General features: G+C 36.7%; 1 protein-coding gene across 1 annotated transcript in view; it reads right to left on the bottom strand.

The window, feature by feature from the left end:
• The window catches only part of PYGB (glycogen phosphorylase B), a 91,522-nt gene that overhangs the window by 37,813 nt on the left and 34,069 nt on the right, over window positions 1-19,640 (bottom strand). The window contains exons 3-7 of the mRNA XM_043984470.1: window positions 15,289-15,367; window positions 10,747-10,850; window positions 4,723-4,854; window positions 2,575-2,686; window positions 974-1,056 (exon numbers count right to left, since the gene is read on the bottom strand). Coding sequence (XP_043840405.1) covers window positions 974-1,056; window positions 2,575-2,686; window positions 4,723-4,854; window positions 10,747-10,850; window positions 15,289-15,367 — 510 coding nt within the window. The remainder of the gene's footprint in view (window positions 1-973; window positions 1,057-2,574; window positions 2,687-4,722; window positions 4,855-10,746; window positions 10,851-15,288; window positions 15,368-19,640) is intronic.

Here is a 19,640-nt window from a genome sequence, read left to right on the forward strand (position 1 = left end):
AGAACTTATATAGCAATAGGAAACTTGCACATATCAGTGAAGCCAGGCATAACTTACTTAATAATATTAATGAAAGAAGTAGAGGCCAGATATTTTAGGAACTTGACCAAAGGTCATAAATTGGTTAATACCAGGACCCAGGATATAGTCTAAGAGTTTTGTACTCTATGAAAGCCTAAAAAAGAAAAAAAAAAGAGGCCCAACAAGAGCTACTTCAGAAAGAAATGAAAATATATGACAAATTGAGCTAGGAAAGGGAAAGATGTTAGTGTGTGAGAGAAAATTTTAGGATGCTTACTGGTAACACAAGTAATAAAGAGTTACAAAAGGCACAGGGAGGCAAAACAACAACTTATAAGAAAAAACCCAATCTAATGGACTGCTGGTTAGTGCTAACGTGAGACTGACACAAATGAAAAGCAGAAATTATGATTTCATTCTTCTTCAAGGTCAGGCCTATTGACCTCTAAAGATTTCAAAACCTTGCATTTTTATTATTATTCACTTGAAAGATGCATAATGCTACCACCTCAATTCATTGTAGACCTGTGATTTCATCAACGTCACCTCCACTGACATAGATTAGAAACTGTCTATATTCTATAGATTCAGTGTTGCCTGAGGGGTCAGAGAGCCTAAGTGATTTGCCAATGGACCCAGAGCTAGGTGGTATTTGAACTCAGACCTTCCCGATTGCAGTTCCAGCTCTCTGCCATGCAATGCTGCTTCTATAATGCTAATAACTAATGTATATATTATGCTTCAAATACATTTAAAAGAAATGACTACTCAGGGGCAGCTAGGTGGCGCAGTGGATAGAGCACCGGCCTTGGATTCAGAAGTACCTGAGTTCAAATCCGGCCTCAGACACTTAACACTTACCAGCTGTGTGACCCTGGGCAAGTCACTTAACCCCAATTGCCCCGCAAAAAAAAAAAAAAGAAAAAAAAAAGAAAAAGAAATGACTACTCACATTATCATTTGGATACAAGACCCTGGAGATGTTTTCAGCCAGGTTTCTATCCAAAACAGCTTCAATATAGTCCCCCACATTAACTAGAGAAAAAGAAAGCTCATTAACATACATGTGAATTTTCTCAAAAAACGCTAACATGGCTTTATCAAGTGAGAACAACACTATTTACTTACCTCAACGTTTTTATAATAGTCTAAGCCAAAGAAGCATTTCTGAATAGTATGCCATTCTAACTAAAAACTGATGTTTTGCCTTCATCTCAGCTCCATCTTTAAAACGGGAAAGACCATCTAGATCTTTGTGTAAAAATTTTGAAGGCAAGAGATCACAATTAATTATCAACGATAAACTCAAAGTAATCCTGAGGACCAAGACGTGCCTAGTTCTGTGAATTTGGTGTTCCACAGGCCAAAATATGGAGTGAACTGGGAAGACTGTTTATGTTTCATTGAAAAGAAATTACTTCCAAAGTACAAATAAATCTCTCTACAACATAATACAATAAGGCTAATTCCCAACCTCTCTAATTACAGAGGTGCTGGACAACTCATTTCCCCCTAAGACAGTCAACTTTTGGCAAGAACTGTTAGAAAGTAGCTCCTTACATAAAAGGCTAAATTTGTTTACTTTCTTAGTTCTTCCCTGAGCCCAAACAGAACTAATCCTTCTAAGTGACAGTCCTTCAAATACATAAAGATGGCTATCATGAGCACTTCCTCACCAAGTTTTTCTTCTCCAAGTTAAATATCTGCAGTTCTTTCAACTGCTTCCTCCTTTGCCATGACCTCAAGGCCCTTCAACATTGTGGCTGCCCATCTCTGATGCTCTCCAGAGCCCATATGTGCTTGCTAAACTACAATGTCTGTCTAAAACTAAAACTAAAACAATACACTTTTTCCATTCATAACCCCTTTTCACCAGAGAAATTTTTACGTGACTCCAGGTAGACAAGCACATAAAATAGGTACAACATAGCCAAATTTTTCATGCCCCCCCCCATTTGGTTACACAACCACATATGGTCACAACCCACAGTTTAAGAAGCTAGGCACTAGATATACTCTGACTGGGACAGAATTTTTTTTAACACAGTATTAACTTTGAGCTCATGGTTCACGAAAACCTCTAGATCTTTTTCAGATAAATTACTCTTATATTTGTGAAATTGATTTTTCAAGTCTAAATGTAGTCTATTTCCTTTAATTATTTAAATAGCTTATTCAGGAATCTTTAGTTGAGAAAAAAAACAATAACTCAGTTTCTTTTATATACTTAAGCTAAATACCACAATTTACCAGAACGCTGCTGTGTACCTCTTGCTGACATTCATTTCCATGATAACCAATGACCAATACCCAAGTCAAATAAATAGCTCCCTTAGACTGTGCCTTGGTAGGTACACAGAGTGCACAGCTTCTGAATGTTAAAATTGTTTCTAATCATTCTATGTGTATTTTAAAACAATAAAAGAATTTTAGAAACAAAATTTAAAACTTTGTAAAAAAGGAACCCCATTATTGCTTACATCTCAGGTCAAGAGGAAAAAAGAAAAGACAGTAATTATTGGTGAAATATGATTACAATGACATGACACTCACATTCCTGAAGGTTGAAATCATTGGGTGCCTTAGCAGACCACAGCCTCATCGTGTTAACAGTGTTATTTTTGTATCCTGGCACTGGGGTATCATAAGGCATTGCAAGCACCACCTGTAAAGAAGAATTCATTCCTTGTCTTTTACTTTTCAAGTTTAAGAAACAAGGTCAATAACACAGACACCTCATTAATTACTTTTTCTAATCCTGATGCTCTGGAAAGTTGCTTTTTTATTTAACGGAGATGGGAAGCAATAAGAAAACACACAAAAAATGGATGGTTTTGCTTTTGGAGACAAACATGTGTTAACTTCCAATATAGCTGACAAAAAGGAGAGTGAACACGCTGAGATTAAAAAACATCCTGGCCTCATCAGGTTGTCTAATGTTGACATAAATTCCTGTTGTTACATGTTTTTACTCAGCTCTCCAGCTCCAATCTCAACTGGCTCCCAGTTCCCAGGCATCTTTGGTATAAAGATGGAGAACAAAGTTCTAAACAAGTGGATGGATATATTCTGGCCATTGTCACATTACAACCTCCAAAGTCGTTCCTGCTGACCATCTAATCATAAAAACATTTTTTCTTATTAAAAAAAAAAAGATACTAAATCTGAAAAACTATGAGTTCCTTCCAAAGCAAAACGGTCCTTTCCTCAAACTATGGAAATTGTTTCCTTAAGATCTCAAAAACTTGATGAAGAACATCAAGTTCTTTAACTAATAAACTAACAGATGAATGTCTGACTAATTAGGTCACTCTACAGGACCTCAGAGTTGGTATAAATAATTTTATAAGACTAGTAGGGAGATCATTCTCTTCTCAGAGAGGACTACTTGAGCAGAATACTGTATATAATCTGAGATATGGTCACTATGTAATTGTGGCAAAAAAATTTCCTTTTCTCCATAATTTACTATTTATCCTGCACATAGTGTGAGTTGTATATATTTGTTTGCATGTTGTCCCCCTCATTAGACTGTAAGCTCCTTGAGTGTATGGACTATCTTTTGCCTCTTTTTGTATCCCCAGCGCTCAGCACAGAGCCTGGCAAATGGTAGGCACTTGATTAATGTGGAACTATAGTTTTCTTTTTATAAGGAGGATTCAACTGGAGGGGAGGATTCCTAGAAAGAACTGTGATATGACAATAAAAAATATAAATAAAATGAATTTTTAAAAAGACCGCCAGTAAACTTAGCTAAAACTTCTGAAAACCTCCAAGGAAGTAAACAAAGATAAGCAATAATTGAGGAAATTGCATCACTGAGAGGTCATGTATGTTGACTCATAATTATTTATGATAAAACATTTATATAGACTTATGATCCAGAAAGCAATTTTCTCACCATAATCCTGTGAGGTAGTAGTCTATGCACCACTGAGGCTTGGGGAGGTATTGTGGCTCTGCCTTGGTTCATAACATTAAGAAATAACAGAGCCAACTCCAAAGCCTAGTTTTTGAACCCCAAGTCCAAGACTGTTTCAACTTTACAGAACTGAGGTCACCACAGCAATGCCTCCCCCATCACTAAGATGAAGTAGATATGTATTAGTATTTTGTGCCGAAGTCCCAGTAGACCTAATCTAATTTGCAACCTTTCCCCAAAGAATTAAATAAATATCTAGGCCTCTGCCATGAAGTGGGACGGGAGAGGAATTTAAGGCTCATTTCAAGTGACTACATCATCACTTGTTCTGGGGCAGCTTCTTAGGGGTTGCTCCACTAGAAAGTGGCCATCTACATCAATTTATTTCCTTCTCACCTTCCCATTCCAACCTAAGACAGACCCTCTATCTCTGCCAAAATACCATTTTCTCCATAAACTCCAACGATAACCAAGAAAACACATGTAACATGCTATTTTATCACTAGTATATGGCCCCTAATAAACTATAAAGAAGGGCTTCCCGTGCATGTTGAAAGACTGGCTTTGTCTTTGCTAAACACTTACTTCTAAGTGAAAAAATGTCCAAGTTACAAGAAAAAAGAAAACGTTCTATCTTGCCTTTGGTGTTATCAGCTAAACCCTTCATGGCTGCAGCAAATCTCAGAGCACACAGGGCCACAGTATAATAAAGCTATATAACTAAATCTTTTATCTGGTTCATTTCATTCTATTCTGTCTGATCCCACTAGATGTAATACCTGAGTATCCAACCACTTCACGCCATCTGCAGTGTGCTCCACTCGGCCATAGAAATGCACAGGAAGCATGTATTCAGGACGGGCCTTTTCCCAGGGGTTCCCATAACGTAGCCAATCATCAGCTTCTTCAACCTAAAATAAAACCAAAAAACCACTCATTAATAATTTTATTTCCTATAAGATCAATCATTATTGTGTACTTTGTACCATATGTAGGACATGGATATAAACCAGAAAAATTGAGACATCCTAGTGAAGCTGCTTGAAATTGCACAGTCACAACTGGTTTTAATACTGACCTTCTTCTATGGATTCTTTTTTTTTTTTTTTTTTTTGCAGGGCAATGAGGGTTAAGTGACTTGCCCTGGGTCACACAGCTAGTAAGTGTCAAATGTCTGAGGCCGGATTTGAACTCAGGTATTCCTGACTCCAGGGCCAGTGCTCTATCCACTGCGCCACCTAGCTGCCCCCTCTTCTATGGATTCTTGAAGAATCTAAAAATTTTTTATTTTCTATGTCAAACTGTGTGTTATCTACTCAATGTACCAAGATGGCTCTCAAGATAAATATTTGGATGAATCCATGAGCTCTTCAATGCAGGCACTCCTTCCAACAGTATCGATCCTAAGAAAGTAAGTATCCCAAAATGAAAGTGGCAAGGTAGAATTTAATATAGCATAATATATTAAATGATAGTATGGAGTAGTGTTGTTAAAAGGTAAAATTATACTGCTCACAACAAAAAAGATAGGTCCATTTTGGGGGAAAGTGAGTAGAGAACTGAGGAATTTTTAGACAAAGATTCATTATTTCATTAAACATGACACATATTGGGCAGCTAGGTGGCGCAGGGCAGCTAGGTGGCGAAGTGGATAGAGCACCGGCCCTGGAGTCAGGAGTACCTGAGTTCAAATTCGGCCTCAGACACTTAACACTTACTAGCTGTGTGACCCTGGGCAAGTCACTTAACACCAATTGCCTCACTAAAAACAAAAAAACCAAACAAAAACATGACACATATGGCAATCTAAAGCCCAATGATGTGTTACTGGGAGAAAAGTGACGTGATGATATTCAGAAAAATATAAGGAAAAGATGAAGGTTTTGCCTTCTCATGAGTACTAGCAACTCTCCCATTCTTCATGTGTCTGCTGAGTGGCTCTCATCCATGTCTCTCTTTCTCTGTGCCATCTCTCCCTCTCGTGCTTTGCTCATGATACATATTAGGTGATCTGAGTTAAGAAAAATGTAGTTTAACATGCTGCATGTCCATGGTGAACCATGTGTGGTGTCTGAGAGTAAAAGGGCCACAAGAGTCAAGAGGAATCTAGGAATGTACATTTATTTTAGCAATTGGAAGGGGCATTATAATGTAATGCTAACATTCTCTAATAAGAGAGAAGCAACAAGTGTCCCTTCAGATACATAATATCTGGTATTGAGAGGTTTAAATTAGAAAAACAAAGGTTCTGAAAGGTTTTGTTTGGAGGGTTTTAAGAGTGTAAAGAAGAGGGAGGATAAGAAACTGCTAGGGTAAAAAAACAGAAAGAAGGGGGAGGGACTTGCTAATGCTCATATAAATGGGGTGCCTCTGAAAGGAGGGTGGTAGAGAGGGGTGGAAAGGAGGGTCTTTAAGAAAAGAACTAAAATCTAAGAAAGAGAGGGACTCAAGGTGCAGAAAGAGACATATCTATTTGGATATAGCCACTGTATGGATTCGTTTTGCTTGAATGAGATTATTCGGTATAAAGGGGGCCTCCCCCTCCATTTTTAGTTTTTAAATAGGAGGAAGGTTGAAGAGAAGGGAAAGTTAGCAATAGAGATGCTAAAGACAGAGGGCCATTGAAGAAAACACAAGGAAGCAGAGACAATCAGAACAGTTGAAGAAACATGTAGAATTATATACTTTTTATGGGATATAAAACGAGGACTCATAGTTTTATATGTAATACTACATTGAGATCCTGTTGTATATGTGCTCTTTGTATATGAATGTGCTGTTGTATATGAATGCTCTTTTTAGAGGGTGTTTAAGTTCAGAATTTTAAAAAAAATTTATGTTGTTCAGTCGTTTTGGTCATGACTCTTTCATTGTCTGACTTCATGATCTCATTTGGAGTTTTCTTGGCAAAGATACAGGAGTGGTTTCCCATTTCCTTCTCTAGTTCACTTTATAGAAGAGGAACTGAGGAAAACAGGGTTAAGTGACTTGCTAAGGGTCACACAGCTGGTAAATGTCTGAGGCCAGATTTGAAGTCTTCTCAAGGCCCAGTACTCCATCTAGCACACCACCTAGCTGTCCCTTCCTTAAAAAGACATGGTCGGGGCAGCTAGGTGGTACAGTGGATAGAGCACCAGCCCTGGAGTCAGGAGGACCCGAGTTCAAATCTGGCCTCAGACACTTGACACTAGCTGTGTGACCCTGGGCAAGTCACTTAACCCCAATTGCCTCACACACACACACAAAAATGTGGTCAAATCCTTCCATTAGATTCAGAGAAACACAGGAATATTTATATGAATTGAGCAAAGCAAATAAAATTTAATCTCAAGTTGACCCACCCAGAAGCAAGGAAATCATTTTACTCCTCCCTAGATTCTCTGTCTCCCCACAGCTGCTGTTCCAAACCTTCTGTTTCCCTCTCAAGCCTCGCGTATCACCATCATTCCCTACCTTCTCAACAGAGGGCCCCAACTCATACTCAGGCCATTCCCAAGGAACTCCCTTCTCTCTTACTCTCCATTTCAAAACCTATTGATATCATCTAATATTCTCTCTACTACTTCTACTTCAAGTCTCTGATAACAAGATGGTCTTAAAAAGAATAAAAAGGTGGTCTTGCTCCTTGGCAAGACCAACCCCACCCTATGTACCCTTGAGTCTATCCCCTTCCTTGGCCTCGAGCATCCCCCTTCTCCTCAAATCCTCATTATCTCCCTTTCTGTTGACTTATTAGATGATGCCTATAAGCACACCTATGTCTCCCCTCTCTTTAAAAAAACCTTGCTTCAGTCTTATATTCTTTCGGTAGGTAATCTCTCTTCCCTTTCACAAACTAAAAACTAGCTAAATTAATCTGATGGCTCCACTTACTCTTCCCCCAACTCTTTTTCAATCCCCTGCAATCTGGCTTCCAACCTCACCAAGAAACCGTTCTCTTCAAAGTTACCAATGATCTTTTTTATTTTTTAAAATTACTATATGAACTTTACTACATATGTACATATATGTAACATATAACAAAACTACTATATAAACACATATGAACATTTAATTATATAAAGAGCAGAAAAAAGGATTCTTTTCACACAGTTTGTTTTTTAAGCATATACTAAATTTATCATAGTTGTTTTAACACTACCCTACTTGTAATCTGTGCAGGAATTTTTCCAGAAATTCCTTCAGCTCTCTTCTATGTATTTTGTTTTTGTGGTTTCATTATACTACCTCCCTTCATTCCAGTCTACCCACACACACACACACACAAAAAGCCCTCATGTTACAAATGAGCATAGTCAAGGAAAACAGATTCACACGTTTGCTACATCTCAAAATTTATGTTACTTTCTGCACCTAATTTGCTACCAAGAGTTGAGAAACATGATTCACCATTAGTCCCATGGAATCACTGATTACATCAATCAGAGTTCTAAAGTCTTCCAGGGTTGTCTCTCTACCTAAACATTTTAGTCATTATATAAATTTGTGCTTCTGATAACATCCTCTCCATCAATTCATACAAACTCTCCAAGGTTTCCTTTGAATCTGTTCATTTTTTTTAATAGCAAAATAATATTCCTTAACATCCAGATACTATAATTTGTTCATCCATTCCCCAAATGGAAGTACTCATTTTGTTTATAGTTTTTTGCTACCAAAAAAAGTGCTAATATTTGTGTACAGGGGCAGCTAAATGGCGCAGTGGATAGAGCACCGGCCCTGGATTCAGGAGTACCTGAGTTCAAATCCAACCTCAGACACTTAACACTAGCTGTGTGACCCTGGGCAAGTCACTTAACCCCAATTGCCTCACCAAAAAAAAAAAAAAGAAAAGAAAAGAAAATTTCTGTACATATGAGTCCTTCTCCTCTTTCTCTGATCTCTTTGGGGTATAACTCTAGCAGTGGTTGTCAGTGGTATATTATGTGAAAGATATGCTCAGTTTAGTGACTTCTGGGGTCTAGTTTTAAATTGTTTTCTAAAACATTTGGACCAGCTCACAGGTCCATAGTTTCTCTAACAATTATAACCCTTTTTTGTCATCTTTGATAATTTGATGTTTTTCAAATTGAATTTCATGGTTCTTTTATTTTACATTTCTCTTATTAGTGAGTTAGAGCATTTTTTCTCATATGGACGTTGATAACTTGTTTTCTTTTGAGAAATGTGTATTCACTGCCTTTAACATTTTACCTATTGAGAAATAGCTCTTGTTCCATAATTGTGTGTGTGTGTGTGTGTGTGTGTGTGTGTGTGTGCGCGCGTACATGTGTGTGTGCTCTTGAACTGTATATCAGACTTTTTTTTTTTTTTTGGTGGGGCCCAGGGTCACACAGCTAGTAAGTGTCAAGTGTCTGAGGCCGGATTTGAACTCAGGTACTCCTGAATCCAGGGCCAGTGCTTTATCCACTTTGCCACCTAGCTGCCCACTATCACACATTTTTATCAGAGATATTAGACTGAAAGATTTTTTTCCCTAGTTAACTACTGTCTTTCTAATTCTAACTATTGATTTCATTTGTGCAAAAGCTTTTCAGTTTTATATGATCAACATGTCTTTTATCTTTCTTTCCCTTGTTAGGTCAATAATTTTTCCCCTACCCATAGCTATGTCCCACTAATATGTTTATAATATGACCTTATCTAAGTCATGTATCCATTTGGAGTTTATGGTGGTATATGCTATGGGATGTGTTTCCCAGACTGCTTTCCAATTTTCTCAGAAGCTTTGGTCAAATAGTGAGTCTTTATCCCTATAAATTAGAGCCCCTTAAGTTTTTCAAAAATTATGTGCAGGTCAAAAATAGATCAAATGTCTCATAATGAATTAACAGTAATTCATTTGAGGACTCGAACTTCTTTAGAGACAAGCTGATTAAACTTTGGATTGTGATCCCATATGGGCTCACAAAAAAATTGGCAACAGTAAAAGGTTATATATACCTATTTTATATACCTATATACCTGGGATTGCACAAAAATTTCCCTGGCAAAAAGGGGTCATGAGTGGAAAAAGAAGCCCTACTTTAGAGCATAACTCTAAGCCAGCTCAGTGAGTTACAATAGGATGTTAATGAAATCATAATCATAATTTTCATCTTCAGATAAACCAGTTTGCTTTACACAAAGAAAAACTGTTTCCTGACCAAAGCTTGTACCTTTAACTTCATAATAATAGTGAGCACCAACATGTACAGAAGTGGTAACAACAAAATCCCAGGAAAAAAAGTGGAAAACTATTCAAAGTCAGTGGTAGATAATTAGAATCCTGTTAATATGAAAAAGATGTATGACATTGCTGTTCAGTAGTTTCAAACTTAGGTATGAAAGGCATCGAAGTTTATATACCAGCAAAGTTGCTACAATTTCATTAGACTCTTTTCTACCGTTACTCACCTGGCTATGCATCCCTGCTAAATACTACTCTCCTTCAATACCCATTACTTGTAGTCAGGCATCAATAATATGATCCATCTGTGATACCTAACCAAACTGTCTGGTCTTCATCCCAATTTTAATTACAACTGGGAATGAACAATGAAAAAAAGTTTAAGAGAATGACCATTTTCTAACAGTGACACTAGCATGTAACACTGATAGAAAAAAAATGTAATTGAGCTATTTGATATCAATTCTACTTTACTCCAGTTTCTCTGTTTGTAGTTCAATTGGCATGTAGGCACTCCAGGAAAAAGTGGAAGCATATTAGAAGTCAGATTAGGAAATATTGATTTCTTGCTCATGAGAGATCTGCATTAATAAAGCAATCAGATAAACTAAAAATTTAACATCTACCAACATACCTGCCAGCCATTGATAATCTTCTGATTAAAAATGCCAAATTCATAACGGATTCCATAACCATAGGCTGCCAGTCCCAATGTAGCCATTGAATCCAGGAAACAAGCTAAAAATGTAAAACAAAAAAAAATTTATTCTCAATTTAGAAATGTCTACAGAAACTAAATTTATTACATCTGGCTCCATGTCAAAGTTCAGACACTCAAAAGTAAAGTATTTACTTTAGGACAGTATTTTTTCAAGTAAGGGATATTTGTAACTCCAGGGAAGTTGAATAGAAGTTACAAAGGGTAAATAGATACTGATGATAACACCTATGATTTTTACCTTCTTTAGGCCTTAGTCTCCCTATTACCACTCTCCCCCCTGCTTCCTCCTAAACTTGGAATCTTCACTGTCTTGGTTCTTAAATTTTAGACCACAGGATTTATAATCTAAGTAACTTGCTTCAAATCCCACTTCTGTTTCAATTAACCTAACCAAGACCTCAGTTTCTTTATATGAAAACAAGACAATTAAATCAGGGGACCTTTACATTTCATTTCAGTTCCATAGCCTATGATCTGCTGCAATGCAAGAAGATGAACAATTTGGAGATTAAAAACATATTTTGAAACAAATGGTATTGAGTATCATTAGGCTTAGCCTAGCTCCAAAGTCAAAATGACTGAGCCTTTTTCTGGCAGTGCAAAGAAAGCAAAACCCAAATCAACTCTTGCTGTAAATTTAGAGAGGAAAAGTCTATTTTGCTGAATGGCTGAATAACATCGGTATCATTTAGACTGTTTACTGTAGCTTAACCCTCTCTTCAAATTCTAATTGCAATGATCTCTGAATTTGCTACCTAAAAACTTAACAGACTCTGATTTCAAGAAGGCATGTGCCATTCTTTCAGGACATGCTTGTCAGTGAGATGGAGAAAATGTGAGCTGAACTACATAGTACAGTTGGGTGAATTCTCAACAGGCTGAACAACCATGCTCCCAAATTGCTGATTTGTACATTGTCAACTGAGGCAATTCTAGTCAATACATACTATCTTAAGACAGGTACTGACCACAGATAATAAATATGGACCAAGAACTGATTTGGAAGAGGAAATTATGCTGGATTCTACACAATGACCTCATACTGATCAAAGTCACAAAAGCCCATCATTTTAACTTGAAGAGACTCCTGGTGATGCTGCATGGCTACAAATCATAGACTACCAAAATCTCAAATATAGTTGCAAGTGAGTCAAAGTAAAATGCAAAGTTATACATAGTAGATATAAGCACACTGTGGAGCTACTACCAATGGTGATTTTGCAAGTGATAAGTGATTAAGTCATCAACCTCATGTATTACCCCCAAAAATGGGTAGTTCTTTATATCTTGCAAGAGATAAATCAATTTGAAAGGTGGTTTTTAGACTTTCTTTAGAGAAAGGATTAGCTGAGGGAACCCTTGCAAAAGGTGGCACATGAGTACAATGTGTCCTTTTCTCATGTTACTACAAAAAGAAATGTATATGCACCCTTGCATCTTCAGATACTCTAAGAACCTAAAAATACAAAACTGAAATCATATCACATTATAGCTGTAATCTGTTTCTATTTCCTTAAAACTATTCCCAGAAAAAGCCATTTTTTTAAAAGATGAGAAAAACTCTCAAAGGAAACAGTACTATGAGGAAGTTGTAGCTTTGGAAGGACAATTTATTAAATTTATTCATTCAATAAACATTTATTAAGCACCTAACTATGTGCAAGGCATTGTGCTAAGTGCTTTAAATATTTGAACCCAGAGGTATTAGGCTAACATGTAGAACTAGTAGAAGTTACTGTTTCACTGTTATGGTAACCAATGGTTAAACTGGGTAAAAGCTGGTGTGAGTATACTTGAAGAGTATGAGAGTCAAGAACAAGCCTAAGGACACAAAGTCTGATGATAAAGAACCAAGTGGCTAAATGGTTGAACTGTGAAGGTTGTTATTTCATTCCTTTCCCAATCTTTTCTTGGTAGGGAGATATGGCAACATTCTAAGGATTAATTGTTTTTTAGCTTAGAATTAGGTTGGACTAGAAAAGAGGAACAAAGAAGATAATGAAGAAAAAATATAAGTACTACAAAGACATAAAGGTAATAGGACCCAAAAGCGAACCTATGGATAAACAATATCTGTGTAGAACTAACCTCTGTTCAAAGACAGGAGCAAGGGGTATTCTGATAACAGTTCTACTTTCTGATCTATTTCAGTGATCCTATACATAAAATACTGACAAAGGCACTAAATGAATGTGAACTTATTTACAGCACCTATATGTACATTTTAAAGTCTGGACACAAGTTCAAGATAGTTACATTAAGAAATTTAGGGGGGGCAGCTAGGTGGCTCAGTGGATAGAGCACCAGTCCTGGAGTCAGGAGTACCTGAATTCAAATCCTACCTCAGACACTTAACACTTACTAGCTGTGTGACCCTGGGCAAGTCACTTAACCCCAACTGCCTCACTAAAAAAAAAAAAAAAGAAGAAGAAATTTAGGGCATGAGCCAACTTAATAGAATCTTTGTTTTTTACTGTTTTTCTTGTCCTACTCCTGACTGTAAATATACAGATGAAAAGAAGTCTTTCAGACAGGAGCCCAAGGCCATAAAAACAGGCCCTTGCCTCTATACAGTGAATAATAAATTGATATGATAGATACTACTCCCTTTTCATCCTCTTTTGTCCATTCAGGGAACTGTAGTACTAAAAGATCGAAACATAAAACCTTGTCTCCCCCTTAACCCCTGCCCAAGAATCCTTGAGCAACAAAGGAAACTGATAAAGCAGCATCAGCCTGTCAGAGATAGGACTTTTTCTACATGTAAAATATAAGCTAGGAAGCTATTTAGCTACCGTCATACTTGGAATTGGGCCCATACATTGTGCTTCACAGGGGCTGGGGGTCACCAGCTGATACAGGGCTTGGGAATCCCACATTCCAGATAAGAACACTTTTCAAATACAGAAACGTGGAGAAAACCAGCTACATATGCTTAGCCTTACCATCTATATTCTCTTTGTTTGTGTCTCCAAATATCCTTCCATAAACTTGGCTTCTAAAATTTAAGTTTTACTTGTGGGCTATTTTTCATTTCATTGGTGAGGCTACTGATTTGCTACAAACCACCAGTTTAGAAAGCATTTATATCTAAATGGTGAGGCGGGGTTAACAGAGGACCCTGATCAACTCTTCTCCCCTAAAAGCCTCCTGAATTTCTAGGCTAAATTTACATGCTAATGACTATAAAATGAGAACAAACAACAAATAAGGTAGGATATCTAGGACTATTAATGGAGTGACAAATAGGAAGGAGGTTAAGAGGAACAATGGGAAGAACTGAATGTGGTTTAATATACAAGGGCAGCTAGGTGGCGCAGTGGATAAAGCACCAGCCCTGGATTCAGGAGTACCTGAGTTCAAATCCGGCCTCAGACACTTGACACTTACTTGCCCCAGTGTGACCCTGGGCAAGTCACTTTACCCCCCTTGCCCCACCAAATAAAATAAATAAATAAATTTTAAGGTGATTAATTAATTAATTATACAAAGTCCCTAGTTCTGAGGCTAAGGGTAATAATCATGAGTTAAATATGCCCAGGAAGTCCAGTCCCCACAGCCTTTGGCCAGAACTTTGTATACTCAACAAAGTACTTAGATAAATACAGGTTTCCACCAAGTTACTCCTCAGCTTTAGGAAGCAGGGTCAAAGAGCAACACTCTAAGCCTTCTCCTAAGTCTTGCCAGCTCTTATTACTACATGAGTACAGACTGACACTTAACCGAGATGAGAATTTTGAGAAAAGCTACCACTTGCCATGATTTGATTGAAGGATTAGGTTTCATATATAAAGATGACACTAGTGACAACCTTGACATACATACATACATATATATATATATATATATATATATACACACACATAAATTTAAATTAGTGGATGTGGGTTTGTGCTCAATCTTTCTCAACCAGTTTTCTGAATAACTGATTTGCTATACTGTTGTCCAGGGAAGGATATAGTAGTTAGAAAAAAAATCTTCTCTAAGTAAAACTACTACATATTCATGACTAATCATGATTTTAGACTCGTAAGCACTATATCCCTCCTTTAGAGTACCACTCTGATACTCCCTTATGCCATTGGATTCTTGAATGCTAAGCCAATAGAATGCAAAGCTCTGGTAAGCCCTACTAAGCCAGAAAGGGTTCAAGTAAGATTTTTTTGTCTCTAGTCTGAGAACCAGCCTAAGTCTGGAAAGGACTGACCACAAGGTTGGCAATTAATGTTTTCAGCAACAACATCTCACATAGACGATCTATTAAGGTGTTAAAAAGTTGCAATCTTTGTTGGCAGAGGCAGAACCTGTATGAAATTGTGGACCTTTGAAGTAGTAAGTTAAGTCAATCAGTAAATACTACTATATGCTTTAACCAGCAGAATTAGGGGCTTCAAATATGACATTGAGCAAAAAACCCACACACAAACAAAAAGAACAAAAATCCCTTATAATTACCTGCCAGTCTCCCCAGTCCTCCATTACCAAGACCTGCATCTTCTTCTATTTCCTCAAGTTCTTCCAAGTCTAATCCCAACTGAAAATAAAAAGAAAGTTAAATTTAACATATAACTGAAAAAGGAAAAGAGAATTTAGACCAAAAAATCCAGTGTGTCCTTTCTTAGGTTTTGACTTTTTGTTGTAAACACGCCTTCTTAATTTCAGAAACAGTCACTGTAAAATTTTCAAAGACATTTCCAAACATGATGGCATTCCAATCAGGCATGCATTAACAGATAAAGAAAGTAGCTGACAAGTTAAGCCATTTGTAATAAACAAAATATTATTTCTTAAAAATAAAAGTATTTTATTATTTTCCAGTTACATGTAGAGATAGTTTTCAACACTTGTTTATATAAGATTTCCAATTTCAAATTTTTCTCCCTCCCTCCTCCCCTCCCTAGACAGCAGGTAATCTGATTTAGGTTATATGTAACAAAATATTATTTTAAAATTAAGCTGGTTTGTCAGATTTTCTAGTTTCTTGTCTTCAAGGGAACAATACTGGTTCATATTGCATCGATACTACATTTTCGTTTAAAAAAAAGTAAGTCCCAAGCTTTACTATCTCATATGACTTTACATCCCAGAGATAAAGCAACAAAGTCCCAAATTACAAAGTTACCATTTGCTCAAGGTTATGGCTGGTCATGGTTTAGAAACAGTATTTATTTTTTCAGTTCAACAAGCCTTTTGTTTTCACACTATTCTGGGACTAAGATTGATTATTACCATTACTCAAGTTCAGCTTCCCTCTGGCACATTCCAGGCATCAGACTGTGCAAAGGGAGGAGACAGGAGATGAACAGTTTTGTATGGGGAATAGCAAGTAGGCCGGTTTGGCTGGAATGGTTTGGAACAGAAATGGAAAAACAAAAGGCAGCAATGAAAGTTGAGGGGCCGGGGGGGGGGGGGGGGGAACCTGTCTGGTGAAAGCCCAAGTCACAAATGAATGTACATCCTAATTTTTAAAATCTACAACATGCTGACAAACCTCAAAAACAAAAGTCACCTCCAAAGATCTCCCAAGTACCTCACTTTGAATCCTATTCTCAATAAATGCAGCACAGCATGGTGGGTAGAGCCATGGACAGGCAGAAAGACCTGATTTACATTCAGAGATTTAGGAGTTTTGTGACCAACCTCTAAGATTCTGTTTTCTTACCAGTAAAAATGAGAATAATAGCACTTACTTTAAAGGATTGTTGGGAGAATAAAAATGAGATAGTACAATTAAAACATTTAACATACTTTGAAGCACTTTGTAAATATAAACTATTATTATTAAATCTATAATTCTTTCCATTTCCCTAAACTGACAAGGACATTTTCTCCTTTTACAAGGTCATTATATCCAATTGATCATCAAATCTCAGCCTTAGCATTATCTCTAGCACAGTATCTTTTCTCCATTCATAGGGTTCTACTCCAGTTGAGGCCCTTGTGATTAGCCCTCTATTTGGTATTAATGCTTCCATTCTCTCCATAACCTCTAATTCATATTCATAGTTCCAGTCCCTCTGGTCTACAATCTATCCTTCTCTCCAGAAAATAAAATATCTTTCTAGAATTATTTTACATTATTCTCCTAAAATTCTACATTCTTGGGGGCAGCTAAGTGGTACAGTGGATAAAGCACTAGCCCTGGATTCAGGAGGACCTGAGTTCAAATCCAGCCTTAGACACTTGACATTTACTAGCTGTGTGACCCTGGCCAAGTCACTTAACCCTCATTGCCCCACAAAAAACGAAACAAAAACAAAAAACTCAACATTCTTGTAAAACTGATCCACATACTGCTCCCCAAATTTGGCATTCAGTCTCAGGTATTTGGACAGGCTACCCCCATGCTTGGAATAATTTTCTTCCTCATCTCTACCTTTTAGAACCCTTTGGAGGCTCAACCCAGGTACCAATTAATAGCTTCCCATGATGCTTCTCATTTTTAGTGTTCTTTTTCTTAATTATCTAGCTGCATTTTTTTTAAATCCCTCAATTCAATACAACTTCCTAGGGGGCAGGATCAGTTTTTTATTCTTGTATCTTGCACTTTGAGCACCAAGCATACTTCCCAGAAATAAAGCACTCTTTTGTTGAATCGAATATAACCTTACTGACTTCATACTGACTCCTTCCATGACCAAGGTGGCAGGTCTTTCAAACTTAACATTTATAGGGTTTCTACCAAAGCCAAAGACCAAGAAAAAGGAAGTAAAAAATGAGTTATGTGACACAGGAAGGGAATTATAGTCTTCCTAACTGGCCCCAAACACTCTGTGAAGACAGAGATTGTATGTATTTATATGTCCAATCCCTAACAAAGCACATAACAAGTGCTTTAAAAATGTTTGTAGAATTGCAAAAATATCACTAAAAGGAAAGAATTCTGAAGAACTGAAAAACTAATAATTTTTTTGAGAGTACTGATAAATACAATTATTGAGAACTTATTGACTTCATTTTGGTTCCCAAGCCAATTAATTTGCCTGGGATTGATCAGATTTTTTCAATTCTAGCTTTTGATCATTTTGTAGATCTCCCAAAACTTTCCCCTCCAAAGAATCCCAAGCTCCCTTTTTGTACTTTTTCCTGTTATATAAAACAGTTTACCTCAAGAACTTATGAGATACTGAACCCAGAGGCAATCTTTTCCTTCTCAGGTCCCCTGTCCCCTGTCCCCATCTTTGGGCATTTCTAGCACTTGCTATAGAAGTATCCAGAGTTATAATTCTGCCTCAATTAAAGATATTAATTCTGTTATATTCATTGTTTAATTAATTTTCAGGTTAATAGTACAGCTAATAGGAGAGGCAGGAGACTGAGGGAAGAATGCTGCATATGTTGTCAATTGCCTAACTAGTTGTTTTTCTTTGTAAAAAGGAAGAGTTCAATTGGTGAGGAAAGAGAGGGAGTATATTTAGAGATGAATGACATAAAAACAAAAGTCAGCAAGAAAATTTATTGTAAAAAAAGTTTCTCGCATGACTAATGCAGAAATACATTTAATGTGATTGTACATATATAACCTATATCAAATTGCTTGCTGTCTTGGGGAGGGGGGAGGGAGGGAGAAACAATTGAAACTAGTAATCTTATAAAAACAAATGTTGCAAACTATCTCTACATGTAACTGGAAAATAATAAAATACTTTTATGGGGGAAAAAGAATATACTGGATAAAAATAAAATAAATATGAAGTACCTGAAAAAAAAAGTTTCTTGAATTAAATATACCTACCACTGAAGTTAAAGATCATAGTGAACTATAAAATGATATTTTTTATGGAGTATATAATCAAACTTTGGGAATTTGTACCCATTATGTATAATAGCAAATCTAGAATGAAGGATAAAACTTCTAAAGCAGAAATGTTCAGGCTATGTTTAAAAAATACAAGACAAAGTAACACTTTGGGAGAGAAACAAATCTTTGGGGAGATAGGAAATTTGGCCATCAAATTACTTGCTTTCTTAACTACATCATAGATAAAAACAAATTTTTCTGCTTATAGGTTAGAATATTAATGGCAGCAATAACAATATGTTTTTGTTTTTTTACCTTGCATGAGGTATTTTATTTTTTCCGTTACATGTTAAGATAGTTCTCAACTTTTGTTTATACATGCTTTACAATTTCAGATTTTTCTCCCTCCCTCCCCTCCCTCCCCCCTCCCCTAGACAGCAGGTAATGTGATATAGGTTATATCTATATATCTCTATACATATACATATAGATATATAGATATATACACACACATATATATATACACATAATAACATTAATCCTATTTCTGCATTAATCCTGTTACAAGAGAAAGAATCCGAGCAGTGATGCAAAACCTCAAAATAGAAAAAAAAAACAACAGCACCCAAAACAAAAGAAATAATATGGTTCAATCAGCATCTATACTCCACAGTTCTTTCTTTCTTTTTTTTTCTTGGATTTGGAGATCCTCTTCTATCATGAGTTCCCTGGAACTCTTCTGTACCATTGCATTGGTGAGAAGAATATAGTCCGTCACAGTAGGTCAACACTCAATGTTGATGATACTGTGTACAATGTTCTTCTGGTTCTGCTCATCTCACTCATCATCAGCTCATGTAAGACCCTCCAGGTTTCTTTGAACTCTTCCTGCTCATCATTTCTTACACCACAATAGTATTCCATTGTATTCATATACCACAACTTGTCCAGCCATTCCCCAATTGATGGGCACCCCCTCAACTTCCAATTCCTTGCTACCACGTAAAGAGCAGCTATAAATATTTTTGTACATGTGGGTCCCTTTCCCCCCTCCATGATTTCTTTG

This window comes from Dromiciops gliroides, chromosome 2, assembly GCF_019393635.1.
Source record: "Dromiciops gliroides isolate mDroGli1 chromosome 2, mDroGli1.pri, whole genome shotgun sequence".
Classification (NCBI taxonomy): Eukaryota; Metazoa; Chordata; class Mammalia; order Microbiotheria; family Microbiotheriidae; genus Dromiciops; species Dromiciops gliroides.